This window comes from Pieris brassicae, chromosome 9 (genome assembly GCF_905147105.1).
Source record: "Pieris brassicae chromosome 9, ilPieBrab1.1, whole genome shotgun sequence".
Classification (NCBI taxonomy): Eukaryota; Metazoa; Arthropoda; class Insecta; order Lepidoptera; family Pieridae; genus Pieris; species Pieris brassicae.
Genome location: NC_059673.1, coordinates 3507655 through 3532484, shown reverse-complemented (window position 1 = coordinate 3532484; position 24830 = coordinate 3507655). Strand labels below are relative to the sequence as shown.

General features: G+C 33.3%; 1 protein-coding gene across 6 annotated transcripts in view; it reads left to right on the top strand.

Moving 5' to 3' along the window:
• LOC123713977 (beta-arrestin-1) overlaps window positions 1-24830 on the top strand; it is a 73206-nt gene that overhangs the window by 33224 nt on the left and 15152 nt on the right. For 2 of the 6 annotated variants that reach the window (XM_045667908.1, XM_045667909.1), the window contains one exon: window positions 18904-18962. The exons of 1 other annotated variant lie outside the window; for it this stretch is intronic. Coding sequence is in view for 2 of the 5 variants with exons in the window: in XM_045667906.1 (XP_045523862.1) it covers window positions 22855-22878 (24 nt within the window). In the remaining 3 variants the exon portion in view is untranslated. Of the gene's footprint in view, window positions 1-13190; window positions 13339-18903; window positions 18963-22733; window positions 22879-24830 lie in introns of those variants that run through there. 3 more of the 6 variants (XM_045667906.1, XM_045667907.1, XM_045667912.1) reach the window with 2 other exon arrangements.

The following is a 24830-nucleotide window of genomic DNA, read 5'->3' as shown; positions in this document are numbered from 1 at the left end:
TGTTTATTAAAACACGTTTTATGTCGTTAATAACGACTATTAAGGTATCTACTTATAAACTACTAAAATATTTTAAACTGGCAAAGAGTACGTCATCTTTGCAAAAAACGAACACTTTAAGAAATTTACGTTCTAAGATAGATTTCAGTTGATTCAATTTTGATGTATCTTTTGAATGTACACGGCTAAACAACAAGAAGTGGTCGGCAAAAAAGATATTACAATGATAGATAGATAGAAGATATGTAATAAACCTAATAACGAATGTGACCTCTTGACAAAATCACAACTTGAATCGTGAATCGGGCATGCTTTTCATATATAATTTTCCTTCCTTTCAAATAACGTTTTGAGGAATATCTTTCCATTCTTCAGCAATTTCATAGCATCGTGATGTTTTGACAAGCGGTTGCCCTGATATTTGCAATAGAGATTTACTTTTATTTAATTTATAACAAAACCTTAATTGCTACTTTGAAGCCTACATTGGTATTGGTCTCTTTACTTAACAATTTTACCATTATCAGACCCAGGTTATACTGCCTGTGCATTAGTGGACACGGGCCTTTTCTCTTTACCCTGAGATTGCAATCAGCACCTTCACTTAGCTTGCCCTCTTAAGTGTCGAATAGTACTTTATCGACTCGAACTAAACGTCTCGTTACTGTTGAATTTAATGAGTTACGAATAGGAGTGCTATCGCAATAAGGCTAATATGATTTTAGTTGGAAAATATTTTCTTCGGAAGTGTAAAATAAACCGCAGCCTTAGAATGTATTTCAACGTAAATTAATAAGGAACGCTAATGGATAGCTAAAAGGCACTTTGTTTATTGGGTTACAAATATAATTACGGCCCTCGATAGCAGAGATAGGCAATTTCCCGACTTTCTCGGGATCACCTCAAAGCACCGGTTATTCAATTTGCTGAGACACTTGCATAGTCTACATAAATATTATGCATTTTGTATGAAAATGCCACAAGTTGGAATAAATTTTGCATAACATAGTTTATTACTTATAAAGAGAAGAGTGTGAATCTTCCTGATTTAGTCTTTAGTCTATTAGGAGAACCCGCAACAACATAGTATAGCGAAATATTTTTTTTAAACGGTAAAAATACCGAAACGTATTTGCGTGATTAGGAGTAGTAGTTGAAAAATTGTAAATAGTATATTTTTTTTAATGTTATAGAAGGCAAACGGGCAGGAGGCTCACCTATTGGACACTCAAATTGTCAGAATGCTCGCAAGTGCGTTGCTCATTTCAGATTATATCCATTTGTAATTTTAGTAAGAGTAAGCCACAATTCGGTCTTAGTTGCTATGTTTGTATTGGTTACTAAACAAAACAAAAAAAGTTCTATATTGGGCATGGTCAGCAAACCAAGTTCTTTGTAATCAACACATTCAGTTAAAATTGTGAGGTGGTGGTTAAGGTTTAATTACTATTTAACAATGGTATGTATTTACATTGGTTTTAATTAAACGGAATTAATTTAGGTCAAGTCAGTAAAGCTCGGATAAGGCTCAATTACAAAATCTTAATGCTTTTAAGCTTGCAAATTACAATTTACCTTAGATCTGAATTGTTTGACGTATCATTCTAAGAGTTCCATATCATTATTTTTTTGTAGTAGAAAACTTAATTATTGTAGAATAGTTTGAAAATTTATTTATTATAGAAAGAAAAACTGTTCATAACATCTAAATTACTTATGGTATTTAAATATACGTTTGATAAACCCGGCAGTAGAAGTAGGCCATTTTTGGAGGATTTTTTCGATATCTTGATGTATAATATATTAGGCTATGTAAATTCATTTGCTTGATTGCAACAACATTGCGATTGATTACATAAAAACATGTGTCCAAGGCTCCAGATTTGTTTGTCTTAACATGCGTATTGTTTATTATTTTAAATAATATTTAAAATCTTATCAACCGTATATATATTCTAGCACATTTAACCAAAACAATTTTAGAATATAATTGAAGTTTCGTGTTGTGTATTGATATTTAAATTCATTTGTTTGATTGTAACAATACATTGCTATTGATTACATAAAATACACGTGTCCAAAGCTCCTGATTTGTTTATTTTAATTTACGTATTATTTATTATTTTAAATAATATTTAAAATCTTATCAACCGTATATATATTCTAGCACATTTAACCAAAACAATTTTAGAATATAATTGAAGTTTCGTGTTGTGTATTGATATTTAAATTCATTTGTTTGATTGTAACAATACATTGCTATTGATTACATAAAATACACGTGTCCAAAGCTCCTGATTTGTTTATTTTAATTTACGTATTATTTATTATTTTAAATAATATTTAAAATCTTATCAACCGTATATATATTCTAGCACATTTAACCAAAACAATTTTAGAATATAATTGAAGTTTCGTGTTGTGTATTGATATTTAAATTCATTTGTTTGATTGTAACAATACATTGCTATTGATTACATAAAATACACGTGTCCAAAGCTCCTGATTTGTTTATCTTAACTTACGTATTATTTATTATTTTAAATAATATTTAAAATCCTATCAACCGTATATATATTCTAGCACATTTAACCAAAACAATTTTAGAATATAATTTAAGTTTCGTGTTGTGTATTAGGGAGACATTGAATCACCTCACTCATATATTTTATTTAAATTTGTCGTTTGTATGACTTATTAAAACAATTGCCATTTTTAAAATATTCGTGAATTATTTCACTCGTGACTCTCATCTTATATACTTGGCTATCAGTAAATCCATTAAAAACATCCAGTTTAGATTTAAATTGGTTATGCGGAGATGGTTACTTCGACATCCAGCTCATCGTCCAGTTTGTATATGAGGGCGTTTTTAATCCAAACAACCTTAAATATGTTAAATTTATAACGGTGTAAATAATTTAGTAGAACTATAATTTAGTATAGGTCAACTGAGAAATGGTTAGTGCATCAGTGGGTGCCATAGAACATGACCAAATTGTGAAAATATATTAAAAGTCATGTACGACCCAAGGCTGTCCATATTGCTCACTCAGGCTTTCCTAGTTTTATAAGCGTGGCCATTTCCTAAATCATGGGAGGATGACGTAGGCACTCTCTCCGACTGTTACATTGCATTGATTCGTTACATAACAATTAACATTGCATTATTTCGCTTATATTTCCATTGTTGTACGGAAGTGGTTAATATAGAGTAAAACAAATATGTTCTATTATAGTATTTTCTTTGGTTAACATAGCTTTTACACATTGAAAGAAAACAATTTTTTCACCGGATTAAAGCTATTTGTATTATTATAAACTTATAATTATTCTACATGATTTTAACTTTAAAATTTTCCCAAGTTTCGCGGTGACTGAAGACAAAAGGTGTTGTCAAAAGTAACACAGCTGTAGAAAAAGTGTGTTGTTGTGTTGTGTTATCTGTATTTATTTCCCCGGAGTTGGTATCGACTAAAAGATGACAGGTTTTTGCAGAAATGACTCACTCAATGACTTAAATTTAAAATTATGCAAAATAATTATAAGTTTATAATAAAACCAATAGCTTTAATCCGGTTAAAAAATTATCTTCTATTATTTCAAGCACCTCGATGACCCAGGAATCGTCATATCTTGATTTAAGATTTTAAGCTACATCTTAGTCATCTATATTCTCTGCTATTAAAAACATGCCCTGCGTGCGTGCGTGAGCCCGGCTTACAAAATACAAATGAATTATAAGTTACCGGATGTTACATGTACCAATGTTTATGATATCATAATTAATAGTATGCTCAGATTATATACTACGAATTTTATCAACGATATTTGCATTACATTGATATGTTTATAAGAAATTTTAGTCAAAATGTGTTGACGAAATAAGTTTATTAACTTATACTTTAAAATACCTAAGTCTGACGATGAAGAATTAAAAAAAAAAAGGTTCGATTGACTTTGTACCGTGGTATTGTGTTGAAGAAACGAAATCTACGTCAATAAATACCCAGTATTCTCTTTATGATGTCTCGGTTTTGTGCCTTCCAAAATTCCTGGATTCTTTGGATGTATTGCCAGGAGAAAACCGGATAGTCTCGACAAACTGATGTAGGTAAGAGATGGTAGAAGTAGAAGTTGTTGCCGATCGCCTTTATATGCAATTTTAGTCAAAATGTGTTGACGAAATAAGTTTATTAACTTATACTTTAAAATACCTAAGTCTGACGATGAAGAATTAAAAAAAAAAAGGTTCGATTGACTTTGTACCGTGGTATTGTGTTGAAGAAACGAAATCTACGTCAATAAATACCCAGTATTCTCTTTATGATGTCTCGGTTTTGTGCCTTCCAAAATTCCTGGATTCTTTGGATGTATTGCCAGGAGAAAACCGGATAGTCTCGACAAACTGATGTAGGTAAGAGATGGTAGAAGTAGAAGTTGTTGCCGATCGCCTTCCCGTTGGTCTCAACTATTTAAGACAATTATGTGTATTTTAGGCATTTGAAATATGGTTTTAATCATAAGTGAAATGCACAAATTGTCGTCCAACCTTTTTATATATTAAAGTACAATTTTGTAATTAAGTAATTAAGTTAAGCTTGGCTAGAGGTTGGCAGACTTTGTACGACTTCGTGAAAGCGTAATTAATTTAACATTTCTTATTGTTTTAATGTTGTGTTGAAATCTGAAAAGAAATTAAGGTTGGGATGTTGTTATTTTTAGGTGGTTTATTTTATACGGTTGAATTGAATATAAATATTATGAAGATATCGTATGAAATTATATTTGGTAACTATTTTACTTAGTCGATTGGTCACAACGAAATTATAATATAAACGTAAACCTATATATAAACCGCGTAGAAATTATCTTTAAAATTAATTTATTATATAAACACACGTTTCAAGTGTTTACAGCAATAGTAAGCGATCTGAGTTAACTAACTGATCCAAGTTAGGTTAAGGCTATGATATTGGTGTTGAGATCCGTCAAAGAAGAGTTATTTTAATGTACTATCCAGTAATCACCCCGGTGTAACGCGAATTCCATGCCCCATATTACGCGGTATTTCCCCCATAACGCGGAGATATCTATCAAGTTATATTTCTGCATTGTGAGATTTATAATGATTTGTCTAGTCCATAGTTAGTTTTGCGTAGCGTTGCATCTGTTTACTAAATAACTTTATCGCATTCCTGTTCCTAGTTTTAAAAAAAAAAAACTAATTATGAGAATACTCCTACAACGCGATTTTCTATAACGCGGTAGACTCGGACCGCGGGGATTTACTGTACTTGTGTAAACCAAAGAGTAAATTACATTAATGTAAAAAATATCAGATATAATGGTATTTTCAATCTGGGGTTGTCAAATAATTTATGTCGTACATTGTCCATGTTTTTATGGTCATAACGTTGTGTCACTGTCGTAAAATTTGGAGATTGATATGGGGGTCGCGACCTATGTCTGTTGATATTACTCCTACACTTACAGCGCTGGTGTTCGTAAAAGATTTTTCTTTGAGTGTTTTCACATCCTTTATGTAGAATATTTTTCGAATGTAGAAAATAATAGTGGTTCTTGGATATACGACCGCTATTAGCAGGATTGTTTCAATGTTACTTTTAAATCTCGTCATAGCGCAGTTGTGTTTTACGATGCAAAATTATATCTTTTATTTGATCTGCCCTGAATCACATCACATCTATAAATCAGGCAATAAAATGGAAATTTTATACTCTCGTCCCATTTTTATTAACCCAACCCTCGCTAAAATTACAGAAAAATCATTAACGGCAGATTTCTGAATTATTTGGATGAAGAACCTATCCTTGCCAACGATCAATTTGGATTCAGACAGATCTGCAGAAGGTGCAACCGCTGGATTGGTTTAGCAGTTTTATAAGTTCACAATTAGATGAAGGACAAAGGTGTATTGGTGTTTTTCTTGATCTAGTCAAAGCTTTCTACAATGTTTTCAGGCTACTACTACTCGAAAAATTTGACTACTCAACTTAAAAATTGTACAACGAAACAAAACTTTTAACTGTTAGACAATTATACTTATAACCAATATGCAGGCTTTTCTGCCACCACATCAAACACAACGTAAACCTATATATAAGCTAAAAAATACACTTTCTTCGCCCAAAGCTTTTTCTCCTTTCGAGGCCCTTTCATCTTTAACCTGTTCCTTAAAAAGCAATATTGTATGATGATACAGAAAATATTCTTATTGTGGAGAAATAGTTTAATTATAATTTTTTTTTATGTAGAAATCATAAAGTATAATACTAATATGTCAAATGGAACAAACTGGTTGCCCACAACACAGGTAATCCTGGTGTGGGGGCTATCTGAAAATCCTATATAATGAAGTTTTTTCTTTCTTTCTCTCGTTTATATATTTACGCCTTTTTCCCCAATGTGTAGGCAGATAACACGGACTTGCTACGATAATGACATTCGCCATACATGTCCGGTTATGGAAACTTTAAATTTTCATCACTATATTCAACAAAACTAAAATTATAACGGTATTTTATTAGTCTTACCTTGATGAAGGCATGTCGCATTAAGGAGCCTAGGGGACATAATATTTTATGTGCCAATTCCCTAAGTATATCGCTCTAATAGCGGGACTGTACGAGCCCACAGTAATGAATATTTTTTATTACCTTCATAAATAATTATATTTATACATATACCCCTTAGTATGTAAGGACATATGAAAATTGTAACGAAAATTTTACGATCAAAATTAATTCGTATTACCAATTTATTAATAAAATTACAATACCTTACACTTCACTACAAATGTTTTTTACTGTTAGCTTATTTGGTGAGGTGTTAAATAGATTTGTGGAAATACATTTGCGTATTTGCCCCCAAAAGTTGCGTATGTGTGACTCGACCCACACTAGAATCGCCGCTATTCAGAGACTGGCTGAGCAATATCCACTAAAACCACCTCGAGTAGTTCCTACAAAGCCATAGAGGCTCGGGGCTCTGTCGCATCATACCGGGATATCAACGGCACGTGACCATTTCGCCATTCATAATTACAAATAAATAATTACAATATCATTGTGAAAAATAATTAAAATTAAGACGCAGATATCACGCACCTTTGCTTTGTTGCATAGTTCTTTGTTTAACTATGTTTGTTTTTAGGCACTTAAATTTTTATTTATTATATCTAACTTAGTCTTATTCTTTTATTATTATTTACAAAAGCTTGTCAACGGTCGGCACGCCGGTATATTAAAGCCCAGAAAACAGCCAAGAAAGGAAAACATAAGTTCATAAGTTTTTGTAAAGGAAAATTTATTTCAAAGTATGTTTCAGTTGCTCCCCAACTGGATATTAATTACTTGTTAGGAATAGGTATTTTTCCTTGTTTTTGTGTTTTTTAACGACTTACAACCCCGTTTAAATTTAATATATTATTAACTGTTAGAATATGGAAGTAAATTAAGAATTATAAACCATTATTAATATATTTATACTATATTATTAATCGCAGGTATAGTTAAGCGTCTTGTCTCGCCACGAATCATGCACTGAAGTTGACTGAAGGATTAGTCGTTTCCTAGGCTATAGAAAGCTCGTTTTCACGGCTTTTATTAATTTCAGTTACGGGGTTGTCTATCGGAAATATGCCAATCTATTTTAGTTGCGAATGCCTGAAAATGACGTGCAACTTCACTTGTAGCTTGGATGCATATTCCTATTATTCTCAATAAACAAATAGGCTGAAATATAAATGTGTTGTACGAAGTTGATCGACATTTCGATTTTAATAAAAATATTTTCTTGATCTAGTACTGTGTTGCGTTTAGTTGAAGCTCTGGAATACCTAGAAGAAATAAATCGCAGACTGCTGAGGTAATCAGCCAGTATTCTCTCATTATGTTGGAATTAATTCAATACAGTTGCTTCAAGTTTATTAAGATGGGATGATAGCATACCCTATAGAAACTTGGCATTAGTCTCCTCAGGACAGTAATTGTTTAAAATGTACAGACAGTCCATGCTTTCAATTACGTTTCTCAACTTCGTATTTCACTATTTCAAACTAGCTTTCTTTGTATAGGCTAAATTAGTATAAACAATTGAACTACTTTTGTATTACATATTTTTCTTGGTTTTATGAATAATAAGAGCGTGTTGGCCTAGTGGCTTGAGCGTACAACTTATAGCCGAGGACGTAGCTTTGAACCCCGGTGCCCCAGAGGATTTTTTGTCTCTGAGCGCATTTAATACTCGCTCGTATGGTGAAGGAAGACATCGTGAGGCAGGCTTAGACAATTATAAATGATCACAAACCAGATATAGAAATCCGAGGCCAAGACCTAAAAGGTTGCTGCGCCACTGGTTTTGTTTTATATATAACGGTTATTAAGTTAACGGTTATCTAGTTGATAAAAGGGCCTTTTTTTATTTACGTCAGGAAATGCTTTTACGCATATCCCTACGGTATTTTACACCAGCAGGGATTATGTGGGACTCAGACTTACTAAACCCTACCCACTAAAACCTGACGGATGACTTCAGCTCGCCAAAGGGCGGAGGCAGGTAACAGCTGAGCCCTATCCTTACCCCCACCAAACGCGAATGCCACAATACAACCATGACTCCTCTCACGCACAAATCTTCTAAATCTTGACTTAGGGCAAGCGTGCGAAATCACGGCGTCGCTGCCCCGGTCGTCGTTTCCTTGCTAGCGGAGCATCTGAATCATTTTCTCCGCATTCTCTTTCTGACTCATGACGGCCTCACAAAAAGCCTTGAAGACATTCCAAGGACCGTTATTGTCAGCTTCCACCATTCTTTGAATAATTAGTGGAAGCGACAGATTGGCATAAATGCTATCAGCAAGCACCGAGCGCCTAAAAGGGCCTGGGGCTAGTGCTAGACAGGATACTTGGAATTAATTTGCGATATTTGTTTTAAAATAAGTGTTGTTTGATGATTTGCTATTTCCGGCGGCTTTTACTTTTTCTCTCGGCCTACATCCTCCGTCTTCTTTGCCGATGAGTACGGATGTCTACCTAATTAAATCTAATGACGTGGAATAAGTGATACTTGTATCTTATGTTCCATAATAAACATGTTTTATTTTTTTATATGTGGAATGCATAATGAGACTTCAAAAAGTTTGTACTTTGCTTTTTGGAAGCCTATTAGCTCGACTCTTGACCCAACACAGTCATTAAAAACAACATCTACATCCCAAGGTCCATCCCGAATAGCTAGTTAATAAATAAAAAAGCTAGCTATACCGTCTACTAAGTCGGACTATATATATTTACATAGTTTTGTAATCTAATCACTATACAGATTTTACATTACAACGAAAATATATCTAATTAATACATTTTTAAATTCGTAACATAATTTACGTAGAGGATGAAAGTTTTTTTTAAATTAGTTCAGGAATTTTCAGCTTGGCTCTTTATAAATAGTAAAATATTTTTTCACACTTTGGGTTATTTTATTGCATTTTATTAGGGATCACTATTAAAAAAAAATGTAATGTAATGTCAGTGAAGATGCAGCTTTCTAATGGTGAAAGAATTTGAAATCAGTTTTTGTGTGAAAACATTACAAACATCCATACAAAAACACAATTGTTTCCTCTTTATAATATTAGTATAGATTGTGATTTTCTAATCTAATGTTGAAATTGTCACCAGCGCTGCAGTAATGCATCGAAACTAATATATCAAGAGGAATTTTTTGTTTGTTCGACACCAAATACATCCTGTCTAAAGATCTTCAAGCCTACCTGCCATTATCTCTTTACCCCGCCTTTGATGAACCTCGTTTACATGTGCTATATTATTTTTAAATAATAAAGGTCTTGTGATATTAATTTCGCGCCTTTGCTCCATTGACTTGATTTGTCTTTTATGTCAAGTATGTTTCTCGTTTGTCTTTGCCCTTCTCTCTACTCTGTGATCAAAATTAGCCGATGTATTGCTTTTTAAACTAAATAAAGTCTAAGTAATTTTTACATATAAAACAAATTATTTCCATTAAATCTTAACAAAAGGCAAACGCGTCCATGAATTCCCATCTATTGAATGTTTTGTCCTTATTCTAACATTCTTATTAAAAGGCAAAACATTATTTAACTTATTAGTGATTATAGTACAATACCATTATGACACGGTAATAGTCTAACATTGACTGGCCCATGAACATAGATTTCCTTTCTTGAAGGCCCGTGATTGATCTGGTCAATCCATGAATAAACAAAACATTTCGACGAAACCGAACCGTTTCACGTCATGTCACGGCCCCTTAATGTCACGTTGCAGAGATTGGGGTTGATGTCACGCCGGCTGAAATCAACGTATTTGGGACACAGAGTGGAACGAGATTATTTATATTCGATTTATGTTACGGAAAAGTGTTGTATATATTTTTTTATAGATCGGGTAGTAAACGAGCAGAAGTCTCATTTGATGTTGAGCGATACTGCCGCCCATAGATACTCGATGTCAGAAGGCTTGCGAGTGCGTTGCCGGCCTTTTAAGAATTGCCACGCTCTTAAGGACCTTAAAGTCGAATTGGTTCGGTTATATTTCAGTAGGCAGCTGTAGTGCGCGCTCAGTTGTGGAACGACGGACGTCGAGGTGATACGGCTGGTATTTCGTATTCTTTTTCGATGTTCGATGATGAAACTCAGCTGCTGCCTATACTGTTGATAATCAATATCAATTCAGTGTTAGTTGATGGTATAATAAAAATATAACAAAGTGATGCGGTCTCCTCAGGAAGTTTTTTATTCAACTGAGCATGATTTTTTTTCATAAGTTTATTCAAATAGATAACCAAGTACACTTAAGAACGGTAACAGAAAACATGTTAAATTTATTCTAATCTAAACATTTACTATCAGTTCGCAAGTCAATATTTTTTAAAATTAAGTCTATAAAATTAGGACTAGGCAACCTATACATTGCTTACATAAAACGAGTATTAGATTGTAAATACTTAAGAAAAAAATTGCTGCTCTTATAATATTCTTTTGAATAGTACAGCACGGTTAACACTGCTTTGAATATATGAAAATATTTTATTCTATTTACAGCCTATCAATGCTCGGCACACTGATACATTGTTACACAAGTAAAAATATATAATATTAATGTGACAAGCACTAAAAGGCATACATAATACATAGAGGAAAAAAATGCGTGCGTGTACTAGTGTACACACGTAAGAAGTGAAACTTCTTTGTGACCTTATTTTTCAAAAAATGATCTACTATATGCAACTTCACAGAAATTGGATAAATAAGATAAAACTAGATAATGTTTAACAAAAGGCTTTTATTATCATAGACATGAATACAAATAATACAATTATTTCATTTTACCTTATTTATTACTAAGATGATTACAGAATTTTATTAATTGGAATAGATTTATTACTATCATTGTTATCGTTATTATATATTTTTGTTATGAATCAAATGTGGTAGGGATAAGAAACAGATGGCACGTAACGGAAAAATGTGACGCGTAATCCAAAATGTGACGGTAATTTTTTTTCCAACGCCGATAAAGAAGTTTCATTTCAAACATACATCGATTCATAAATTATAAAACCTAAGTGATGATTTGTTTCAAAGTGTTAAGTGGCAACTATGGATATCCAGACCGAGCTCGTTTACCAGAATACTCAATCTTCATATCGAGTTTTGGCCATAACGCAATCTTCTGAAAGGAGGGTCAAATGGGATGATGTAGACGAAATTTAAATTTAGTTAAATCAACATTATTCGCAAATCTCTTAAATTCAAACAATATATCAATTACTTACAATTCTCCAATGACAATATCGTAAAGTGTCTCGTTATAAGTCTGGTTATATATGTATATGTCGGCGAAATATCATCACTCCATCGATATTGACATAGTAATTAGCGGGTTTAGTGGGTAAAGTCTCTTGCATATACATCTCGTGAATTGTGCAATTCTTGTTTTCCTTTTCTTTTGTATTGCATCGCCATTCATGAATACGTAAGATTAGATTTTTAGTTTAATATTTTTTTCTGTATCTGTTGTTAAGAGCAGTGTTGGCCTAGTGGCTTCAGCGTGCGACTCTCATCCCTGAGGTCGTTGGTTCGACCCCCCGGCTGTGCACCAATGGATTTTCTTTCCATATGCGCATTTAACATTAGCTCGAACGGTGAAGGAAAACATTATGAGGAAACCGGCTTGCCTTGGACCCAAGTGTCGACGGTGTGTGTCAGGCACAGAAGGCTGATCACCTACTTGCCTATTCAATTCACAAACGATCTTGAAACAGATTACTTTGATTAAGGTACTGTATTTTATTATATAACATTTGGTTATGTATTTTTAGTTTTTGTTCTTACTAGGGTTGCCTGATAGCGATCGCTTGTTACCGATAAGGCCGCTCGTTGCATCCCTTTCAATTTTTTTTATCTATTGTGTTATTTGTGCATTTTTTAAGAGCACAAAAGACATAAATAATTATCGAGATTCCTTTAGATTGATTCATTTTACCAATACAAATAATATTTATTACATTAAATTATAATAATAATCGTTTATTTGCCAAGATAGTGGTACAGTGGTTAGATCCATCAATTACAAATATCCGCACAATCAGCCATATATAAATAGGCATGCAAATGTCATATCAATTTTTACAATGTGTTATTAAAAATAAAATAATGCCAACGTTAACTTATTTACAATCGGTCTCTAATCTATGGTCCAAATATGGGCTATAAAGACACTTTATATTATATTATTTATAACGAGCAGCATACTCTGCTCTGATTGGTCGTAATAATATTCGTACTTTTAATCCAAACTATGGAACAATTAAATACTAACTAAATAAATTATTACCAAAGCAAGAATAACAATTAACGGTCGATTGACTCGATTATAACATTTCCTGATAATCTGAGCATTCCCTCTCATAAATTTTATGTAATATTTTAAAATAAAAACTCTAAATGTCCGATGAAAAATGGTTGTAACACCAGCTCTAGTTGTGAAAGGACAGTAAATCTTGTAGTATCATAAATAACGAGTGCATCAGGTGTAGAAATGATTTATACGGTGGAAAATGTTTCCTACATTGTTGTAGTATTATCTGTTTATATTATATGTAGCTGTTTATCTTTGTTACACGAGCTGTGTTGGCCTAGTGGGATAGTGTATGCCTTGGCGAACCCCGAGTGTACCTTGGGCTTGCTACCTTTCTGATTAGCACAGGGCATTGAGTGTAGACCCAGCCCCCTCAGTCCTCGCGTCAAGCTCGACATCCACGGCGCGGGTCTGGGTAAGCGCATTTTTACCTCATTAAACAAAAAGTAGGTTAGTGTGCGCTTAATTCCTGAGATTTTCATCGATCACAGCTGTTTACTAATGGAATTTACTGTGACCACAATTAATACTCGATACTACGGTGAAGGATAACATCGTGAGGAAATCCTAGACCAATAAATCGGCACCTGTCAGAAAGATGACCTACTTGCCTATTAGAACTACAAATGATGACTCAATGACATGAAAGAGATGCAGAAGTCTGAAACCTAGTGATCAATATCAAGATTAAAAGAAATATACATAAGACAAAGCGATAATATTCGTAATGTTTTAGCTGGTTAATATTGAACAGAGAATATCTTTTAAATTTATATTTATTCAGGCAAGAAATAGCGTTTTTCATTGATACATTTTTGACAGTCACCTGTGCGAATCAGAAATAATTGCTCATTAAATACCTATAATTGACTAAGCTACGGAGGTATTTGTACTTTTAGCAGAATGTAATTATTTTAATGAACTGCCTACTACGGTCGGCATACAATTAATATCTTCGTTAGTTGATTAAAAGGGCTATAAATGGTTTAAAAATCCGGTTAATATTTAATAAAATATTTTTTTACGTTTTCACGGTTTACATGAGATGCTCATATATTTTTAATTGAAATCACAATTACTTAATACAACTAGAATGTATGTATGAGATCAGAGTTCAGTTATTAAAGTTTTTTATGTATACATTTACTAGCACCCATTTATTTCATACTACCTAAAAACGCGTCTTAAGCAAGTAACATGCGGTGGGTTTGTGTTTTATTACAATTATTAATAAATTGTTTTTAAAGCAATATCAGCTTAGTATAGGGGTTGAGTGAGCGATTTCCGACCTTCAGAAGTGTTTTAACTTTATATACAGTGGAATCTCAATAACTCGAACCTAGTTAAGTCGAATTACTTAGTAAGTTAAGAAAAAATTGCCATTCCCTGCCGATGAGCCTCTAAATACGCGGTATATCCCATTATTTTGATTTTGTAACTAGAACAAAATGTTATTTGCCTACGAAGTATTGATAATAATACATATTGATACTCTTTAATCCAAACTCCGTAAGTCGTAGTTAGTAAAATTTAATGACGTCTTACTTGGAATTCGCCGAAATAATAGCAATAAAATCCAAAATGAATGTTAGGCTCTTCTAATCTATTGTTTTTGTATTGTGTACGTGCAATGATTGAATAAAATCAAAAAACTAATTGATAAAAAAATTGCAAATAATTTAAATCAAATATATAAATGGAAAAATACATTTAGACATTTCAGTAAATCATATACGTAATTCAAAGTTCATTTTATGTAGAAAACTCGTGAACTCGATTTTTTTGCGTTACCCTTGAAATTCGAGTTACAGAGATTCCACTGTATTGTGAATAGGAATGGTAGGCACTGAAACGTAAAGAAATATTATCATTGAAAGCGACACAAATACTGAAGTATTGAACGCTACTAGATTTCACATTAAATGTTAAGAATGATAAATATTTTATTGAATTTATTTCTAGGACAAACTTTATTGTTCGAATTTTTGATATTTAATCCCAAATCTAGACGTTCTAAGAACCTTGGAATCTGTATTTTTTCATAAATATACGGTTTTATATGTCGTTTTTATTTTTCGATAAAGCTTTTCTAAAGATTCGTTAAAATCAACATCGTTCGAAAGTACTTTGTCTGGTCATTACCAATCAATATCAATACTATACCATACCAATTCCCATACCATGCCTATTTCATGCCTATACTATACCAATTGTATGGAAAATCTTCGTTTGTATCTCAGAAACTAATAAAATCGTATTGTCGAATACTTGGGCTGGTACGTGCTGCAGCCGACCTCAAGAGAATAGGAACGTTCTTTTTTTAAATTTATATGTTTCATTTAGTGAAGTGGTTTGTCAACTAACAATCTACAGAGATATAAGGGAAACATTTACTGACTGGTTTTTTATTTTAATCCTACTGGGATATCAGACAATCATATAAAAGCTTTTCAACGCTAGCTTTTAATCCTGTTTGCATAAGCTTAATACGTTAATGAATTAAACCGTGGTACATACCATTAATGTAGCATTTATTAATACCAGGTTTATTGGATGGAAGGCTTAGATGCAATCAAATTATTATTATATTTCTGTATGCACCAAAGTGCTTTATATATCGAGATTAATGTTTTCTAGGACCAAAGGTTCGATTAACATCATAACATCAGCTACTTGTCAAAGGAATAATTGAAAAAGATAGATATATGATCGCTTCATGCCTCATTGGGGAGCCACTCTCATCACCAAGGCTGGCTGCACCGCTAAAACTCTCTCCGTATGCATGTGCCTTAGAACCAAAAAGTCGACGGTGTGCGTCAGGCACAGAAGGCTGATCCTCTACTTTAGTCAATTGCATAGAAAAAATGATCACGAAACCAATACAGAACTCTGGAGCCAAGACCAAGAGTTGCAGCGCCACTGTTTATTCTAAATAAGTTTTATTAAGTCATACTATATATTATTGAAGGAAAACTAACACAAACCCATTGAACTGATGAAATTTTATTTTTCGATATTGGTCTTTTATGAATATTGAATATTGAATATGCGGCCGTAACGGTCTAATCTTATTATCCGACCTCATAAAATCTCCAACATTACAAATATGAGCCGAAATCAATTCGTAAGACGGCGTAGGAGGATCGTTTTGGACTTAGATTTTTCAATAAAGCGACGGAACATATCCTCAGAGATATAAATTCTATACTATTCTAATAATAAATATAGTTAAATTCCGGAAAATATCCGTCTGCGTTGAATATCTATCTTCATTGTTGTGTGGTGTAAAACTAAAACATTATTTATATTTGAAATCAAGCTAGACAAATAAAATACCCGATGGATGGAAGATGATTTCTTTGTTGTATAAACATACTTTTTTCTTTTGTTATCTGATGATCCCAAAAGTGTTTGCCTGTCTCCAAAAGTTTCATCATCGGATGTCGAGGTACAATACGTAATTTCAACCGTTTGCCAGCTGCTCTATAAGAAATTGCCGGGCTGTAAACAGACCTCTGGTTTGAGAATAACTGAATGTGTGGGCAATATACATAAAAATTAATAACTGAATAACATACCTAGTTGGTCCCAAAGTTCTGTCACTGACACATTATATTTTAAATTAATTAGATTATTCGATTTTATAAAATGAATGAAATTTATGAATGAATGTTTGTTGCTTTTGACACCAAAAATGTACCAAGAGACAGTTTTGGATCGGCTTGTCAAAGACCTGCCCAGCACGCTATTTGCGGGACATCAGTTCGTGTTCCAGCACGACTGCGCCTGCACACAAAGCCAAGACCAATAAAGCCTGGTTTGAGCGTCAAAACATTGACTTTATTAGACATGAGGATTGGCCTTCCTACAGTACGGACCTTAATCCTTTGGATTATAAAATTTGGCACTGAAATCGACATCAATATGCTGCGATAGACGACTGGCACCGGCGCTTAAGGGCCTGTATTAAAAATAAGGGAGGTCATTTCAAATATTTTTATATAAATTGATATATAACTCATTAAAAACTGAGCAGTACTTTTTTATCATTATTTCTATTTATGACAGAACTTTGGGACCGACTACGTATATTACAATATTGAAAGAGAAAAACATCTAATTTCCATTGCAAATGTCGAGTCAGCCGCCTAGGCAGATTTCTCGAACAATTTAGATATTTACATCATTTATAACATTTTATCACGTTAATGCATTCTGTTTGTATATTTGCTTAGGGCAAATATTTGCTGTTTATAATTGCAAACCAAATGTTATTTTTATACTGGAGTAAACAACTACTACCTTGAAAGCTTTATTTAGATTAGTATTAAAAGATGTAGATGTACATTATACTTTCGTTCTTTGTCAAAGGTGACTTACTTTACTTAGTACACTTGGGTAAAAAAACACTGGCGTTAAATCATCTTGGTTGATCTCAGATTGCCATATCTTCGCTGTGATAATTTTGTTCTTAATAGGCGAGTAGGTGATCTACCTTCTGTCTGGCTTACGTTAATTTTTGCATCTAAGGCATCCAGCCTCAGATGTTTACCTTTGTCGTACGAGGAAATTGTATATACATAGACAGAAAATGTTATTGGTGCTTTAAAACGGGTTAATGTTTAAAACGGAAACTTAAAAATTCACGTGAAAATGTTAAAAATAAATTAACATATTTAAGAAAAGTAACAAATATGTTTTTCAAACGTCAATCACTGTTGACGTTTTTGTAGGTTGTCTGGTAAAACCAAGATAATAAGTATACTTGAAAATCCACGTTTCGAGAGTTTCTGAGATTGTTTTTGTTTGAGTTCAGTCGACTTGGATATTATGGCAATAAAGTTTGCTAGAACATGTTTGTTGAACGTTATTAGTTACGCTAGGTATTATTTTAAAGTTTTATACTGTATTTTCACGTTAGTCGAAACAAATAGAACACAAGTCTATTCTTGTGTTCACTTTAAGTCTCTATAGACTTAACTTTAAAAGGAAAAAGCATCCTTCTAGCAGCGTGTAAACAGGCTACCATCAGGTAAGCCTCCTGCCTATCTTAATATATATAAATCTCCTGTCACGATGTTTGTCCGCGATGCACTCCTAAACTATTTAACCGATTTTAAATTAAATTGGCACACCGTGAGCAGTCTGGTCCAACTTAAGAGATAGGATAGGTTAGATCTTTAATTATAGTCGCAATTTTATTTTATTGCAAATTAATTGACAGTTACAATTATCTGTTAACTCCAAAAGATTCTAACAGATGTCGATACTTTTCGACTGGATTGAGTAAGTAATCAATACATGGCACTGCTACGATAAACCGACAAACGTGTCATATAAGCTACAATTCAATATCATGATTACTAGTACAAGTGTTATTGAGGCTAAAGTATAAATTAAATTTATTTTGTAGTAAACGAAATACCGTGAAATTCAATTATTTCTACTTTTTTTTAGATTTTGTTGTTAGCATAGCCAACCACGTGTTACTTAGACCGAAGTGTAAATCAAATTCAAATTATAGTGACGATAAAAGAGTGAAATTATTCTTTCGTGTCACGGTATTAAGGCTAACTAAAACCACATTAAGGAGAAATAAGTTCGCGGGGGCAGCTAGTGTTCTATATAAAAAAGTGAATGTAGGTAGTTTTATTGGAAACTTATGTTAATTATTCTTATAAGTAAATTGGGCTAGATTTATTTTATTTTCCAATTAGGTCTAACCTCAATGTCCTTACGTAACTCACAATCGGGTTGCAAGATAAAACCCGGTAAACCGATGTATTGTTATGATGGAGTTCTCAAGGACTTCGAAACAATAGGCGTTCGAAGTTAGATGAAAGAAGCACGTTATAGATTGAGATGGCGAACTTGCCAAGGCACTTTCCGTATGTCAGTTGGGCTGTAGAAGTTTTAAAAGCAGCAAGTAATGTTTACAGAGAGGAAGCTTAGACCAAACTGACTTCGTTTCCTCTTTCAGGGCGGCGCGGCTGATAAGCCATAGGTGTGAATGTGCCCTGGATTCAAACGGAGGAACAAGTGAGTATCTATATCGTAATAAGAGAAAATAGATCTTCACATAATTGGAATGCGCTAAGCGAGAAATGTTAACTATATATATAAAAATTAACGCTGTTCGTTTGTCTCGCTAAAACTCGAGAATGACTGGACCAATTTGGCTAATTTTGATCTTGAATTATTTGTGGAAGTTCAGGAAAGGTTTAAAAGGTGGGAGACATATAATAATTAAAGAAAACCACTTGTCATATATTTATAGATGCCTTCAGAAAATTGTGTTTCATAGCGGAAATATAACTTGTCTCATGCCTTTGGTCTGTGTTAAAAATACACAAATATATCTAGGTGTTACGATTTCACCGGGTCATCTAGTTATGCAAATAATGTTTTAGTTAAGGTGACCATGCACACGTGTGCCTAAATAGTTGTTTACGAGACTTAATGTATGATGTACATCCATACACTAAAGAAACAAATAATACATAGATAATTAAATTTAATAATGAATAAAATTATGTAATATTTACGGCTGTTGTCGTTCTTACTACCTCAATTTAATTGTTTAATGAAAGCATACTATTGTTATTGTATATTATAACTAGCGGAACCAACAGACGTTGTCCTGCATCATATTTCAAGTGATAAGATTATTAAACAAAGTATTAGAGTAACGACTGCAGTGCCATCTGCCGGGCTGATTTGTGAATCCAAGGCGCCACTGAAACGTATAAAAAATCATTCATAAACGTAGGGCCAAGAAGCGCAGCACACTTGTTGCTAGCGACATGCAGTTACCATAATCGTTATCTGTGTTAACTGTTGTAAACAGCAACATTTGCAGATGATGTCTTTTGTGCTGCTACTGTAGATGCTAGAAAGTATTGATGCCGATTCTAGACTATTTAAATGTTACTACGTACCAGTCGTTACAATAAATAGTTTATATTCCAAAATTGGAACGATTCCAAGTTTTAGTTTAATGCTTCCTAATTATGATGGCTTACAAACACACTTATATTAAATAATCTCCAAAAAGACTAGTCTCACTAGTCAGACGTTGGATAAAAACATTTCTGCGTATGCTTTGATGATAGTTGTTTAAAACAGGCAAGTAAAAAACAAATTGTTTCGCCGTAATTGTAACTAGGACCTCTAGGTAATACGTCATCCACGCGTGCGTCAAAGACAAAGCCTTAGAAGCGACAAAACTGTTTTTGTTTCCTAATTCAATACATTGACGTTATATCAGTAACAAAAACGGGCAGCAGTCTCACCTGATGCCAGAGTGCTCGCGAATTGGTACGCTCTCGAAGGACCCTAAGTCGAATTTGTTCAGTATTACTTCAGTGGGCAGCTGGTTCCATATGGTGGTGTGAGTGTGCGAAAACTCTGAGTTGTGGAACGACGGGCGTCTAGATGATACGGGTGAAATTTCGACTTCTCTCGATGTCCGATGATAAAACAGGAATAGATCAGATTTTGTAAGGCGGCTCACATTACCGTCAGAAAAGCCTCGTATTTTTTTTGGACTGAACTTAATTCTTTCTTTAAGGAAAAATGTGTTAATGCTAATAATTTCCACATACATATTTATTTTTTACCCAAAAATAAGAAAAAACTAGAAAGGTCAAGCCGATATATATCCCTGAGTGATTCACTCAGTGACAGAGGAAAATGTTATTGACGTATACTAAACGTTATTTCTAGTAAAACTTATTGCAGGCATAAAATATTAAATTTATGGATGTTCATTTTGTTATATAGTAGCTGTCAGTGTTTATTTTGATAGCAGTCTGTGCCTTAGTATCACGGTTATATAATTGATTAAAATGAATTCAGTAAAAGTTGAGTGTGCTCCTTTTAAACCCTTACAAAATTTTCCTGCGAAAATTGCCCAACACAGGATCCAAATTTGTGTTATATATTCATACATTACCTCTGTTAAAGGCCGTTGAATTAACGAAAGGTTAGTCAGTACTTATAAATCAAAAATCATTTTTTTTGTGTAACAGAAAGCAAACGGGCAGGAGGCTCGCTGGTGCGTTGCCGGATAACATTATTAGTTATTAATAGGTTATAGTAGGTTAGGTTACCTTACCTCATGAACGACAGTAATCAAATTAATGCTTAAAACTTTACATTTACTGTTTTCTCATGGCGTAAGAACTGACAATATACTCGCCGTTATTCATAAATCTGCAAGTTTTTGTTTTACAAAATGTTTGTCTAAAAGCAGCCATTACATCATGCTCATCTCATGTTTAAGCAGTTGATATTTATTGATAGTGCAGTCTAGTTAAGTTTTAGACGCGTTTTATTAGATTAATTTACTTTTTGCTTACCGTAGAGGATTTACTTTAAACAAGATATTATTTTTTGTAATTAAATTATATTTGAGTTGCGGTGAAGCATGGTCATTGTGACAGGAAACTTTCTAGGTTCCCTGAGGCGATAGTTGATCAGCCTTTTTTACGATTTAATGACAAATTGAATATTATTTTCGCATTCTCGCGATGATTTTATTCACCGTCAGTTGAGGTAGGATTCCCTATGGGTCATGTTACTGATATAACTGTGCCGTTGAGATGTTGTGACATTTGTTGAGACATTTCCTTCCTTAAAATTTTATTTATAGTAAGGTTTTCCCATGCTTAGATTATCCAAATTCAATATGCCGATGAATATTGAGCAGTATTGTCTCGGAATGTTTGAGGCATTTATTTCGTTACCTTAAATTATATTTAGAAGAAAAAAAACAATTATATTAAATATATAGCCATATATGGGAAAAAAGTAATATTTTTTTAATACATTTGAAATAAGAACCATGGAATACGATTGAAAAAAGTAATAACTTTTTTTAATATGTTTAAACTAAGAACCTCATGCGCTATGGATATTCTTAATAATCCTTGGGATCGATTTGCTCCAGTTCAAACAATTTATATGACTCAAAACTTACCCATTAAAAAGAGTGGCGAAAAGTTTTTTGCCACTTCTTGCCCGCTCTACGCCCTTGACTTGCGAACTGGTAGTAAATGTAAATTTACAATTAATTTATCTTCTTTTCTGACGTTCATAAGTGTACTTGTTTACATATATGAATAAAGCTCATTTGAGTCGATGCTTAAATAGTGGTCGTTGTATGTCCGGGCGGTGCGATACGAAACTGAGCTTTTGATAAATATGATGGAAAAGCTTTATCTGGTTGATTAATTTTCTTTAGTCAATATCCTGCCACTTAATTTTGTTAAACAGGCGATAGGTACATACTGTAATTTAGATTTTCTTTAAATAATTCTCTCGTATTTTTATGATATTACGTAAAAGTAGTTGACGATAATCTTGACTGATATCTTAAGAAAAACACCTTTTGAACGGATTAAAGCTATGTATTATTATTAAAAACGTATAATTATTTACATAATTCTAAGTTTTTTTTTCCGACGTTTCGCGTTCTTTTCAGCGTGCGTGGTCACGGTGACAAAATAATCCGTTCAAAAAGTCCTTTTCTTAATCTGTAAAAGCTACTTTAACAAAAGACAATCACTGATATCTGTCAACACGACGTATGTATGCATCTGATGTGCTATCTTTTGTTAGGTATACGTACTCAGCCAATATGTAGATTTAAACTGACACGCCTTTTCATTGTTAATGTTATTTACCTCCAGTTACTAAGCTAAGCGGAACCGTGACGTCACACGACGTCATTTATATGCGGTTTTGAGTACATAATGACAGTATAATATAATCGGTGCAATAACACGTTCATCAGTTTTATAACACACGTTCAAGCGTGCGTAAGTCAGGCGCGCGTGACTCCTTTGCAAAATATGAAATGTGAATTCTGTTATTGCGTGGTATTGTTATATTGACTCAAAGTAGTATTAGTCGTGTATCGAACGTTTAAATGCATATCAAAAAGTTGACTAGGGTGAGTGTTTAGTTTTTTCCGTATTATAGACGATATCAGCAATTTCATCAATCAACATATATTCGGGCTTACGTATAAATGAATCAGTGGTACAACCTTTTTAGATTTGGGCCGCAGTCGGCTGTTTGGGTCTAAGGGAATGTTAAATGAGCGCATAGAAAGAAAGTCCATAGCCGGGGATCGAACCTACGACCTCAGAGTTGCACGCGAAAGCCACTACGCCAACACTACTCTTATAAATACCTTGGCGATTCCAAAGAGTAACGGAGATTTCATTCCCCGTTCCCTGGCAAGTAAATATATATTTAAATGTATGTTTCTTTCGAATGTACATTTATATTAAAATTGATATTTTAATTTGTTTTGGTATTTTCTGATTTAGTGACAAATCACTAAGAACAAAGACAAGTCATAAAGTATGTTTTGTATACGGTAGGAATTTTAAATCATTAAATACAGCATACTCCTCTCGCAAAGGCCGGCAACGCACCACTAAAATACGACGACTGTCCTTTTTCTATTTAACAAAAATGTATGATATTAAAAAAACCTTAAGTACACGGTTGAACTATTTCCTTGCTATATAAAGGTCTTTAAAGTTATATTAACCTGTTTTAAGTAAGAATGCTGCAGGTATGTTGCCGTATAAAATTTATATTATATAATGCGTATTAATTGTTCCAGTATTTACATTTTAAGTGGTTTTTCATTTATCCTTATTGACTTGATTCAAGGTTTCCCTTGAGAGACACAATTTTGATGTATATAAAATATAGAGATGGGTAAATCGTTTTGCTCATTCACACTCGCAGGCTCCCTTGTCTGCTCAATTACATGATATTGATAAATGACTATTGGCATTTGACGTGTATTTTTCAATATCTTTTTTTCTATTGCCTAAAAATATTGACTATGAAGATACGAAAGTCGATATTGTGATTGTCATACACTCAACAAAACATACGTTATGTATAACTGTGTGTTGTTGAGTGTTTTTATAATAGGACGCATCAAATGTCAAATTCAAGTTGATTATACAGTATTATAAGTATTTTGACATATTTCCGTTTATAGGTGATCGACTACATTTGATAGTTTTCCACTTCGATTGCTTTAATATTGTATTTGTTAGTTAATATTTCTGACGGTTCGTTGGATACAGGTATAGGTCCTCTTTTACAGTTTTTTACTCAAGTTCAGAGTGAGAACCGTTATTTAGTACTACAGTGTAGACTCCATGTAACGTCCCTCGATTTAACGAGTAACTCCCTAAACCGTCGAAATCAATTGGCTTTGGTTGGTTTAGCTTGTCTTCCATACAATGATATAATCTACATCCATTCTCAATAACGACAAGAATTGAGTAAAGGACTTTTTAAGTTGCTAAAATTAGTAAAACTTGCGCAGCTGTGTACGTTCCTCTGTCGATTTATTATCCTAGCCCGCAATAAACTCGACTGTCGGCATCATGCATACGAACTTTCTAAGAAATTCGTTCTTTTGTTTACAAATTGGGATTGCTTGCACGTGTAGACTGTTGTTGACCATGACTAATAGGTAGGAGTCGTGGATTTATCTCCTCTCTATAACACCATTAAATTCACAGTCCCTTCTGTGTTGTTATAAAGAGTTCACACTGTATTTGTAATGTTACTTACAAAATGTCTTTATTTTCAAGTAATTATGCTATCTTAACAGTTACTAGTAATGCGATGGAATTACAGAATAATACAAAATGCGTAAAAATATATATATACATATATCTTATAACAAATAATATAATAATAACAAACAGCTCTTGTGAACTTAGCCAGTGTACAAACAAATAGGTTTACCTCGATAGAAATTCTATTTATTATATGTATTGCTCGCGTGAGTGGCGCTCGCTAACCAAGTTGGTGTGTGCGCGCGGTACATACGAAAGTTGAAAGACTTCCACGTCTAGTTCTTGC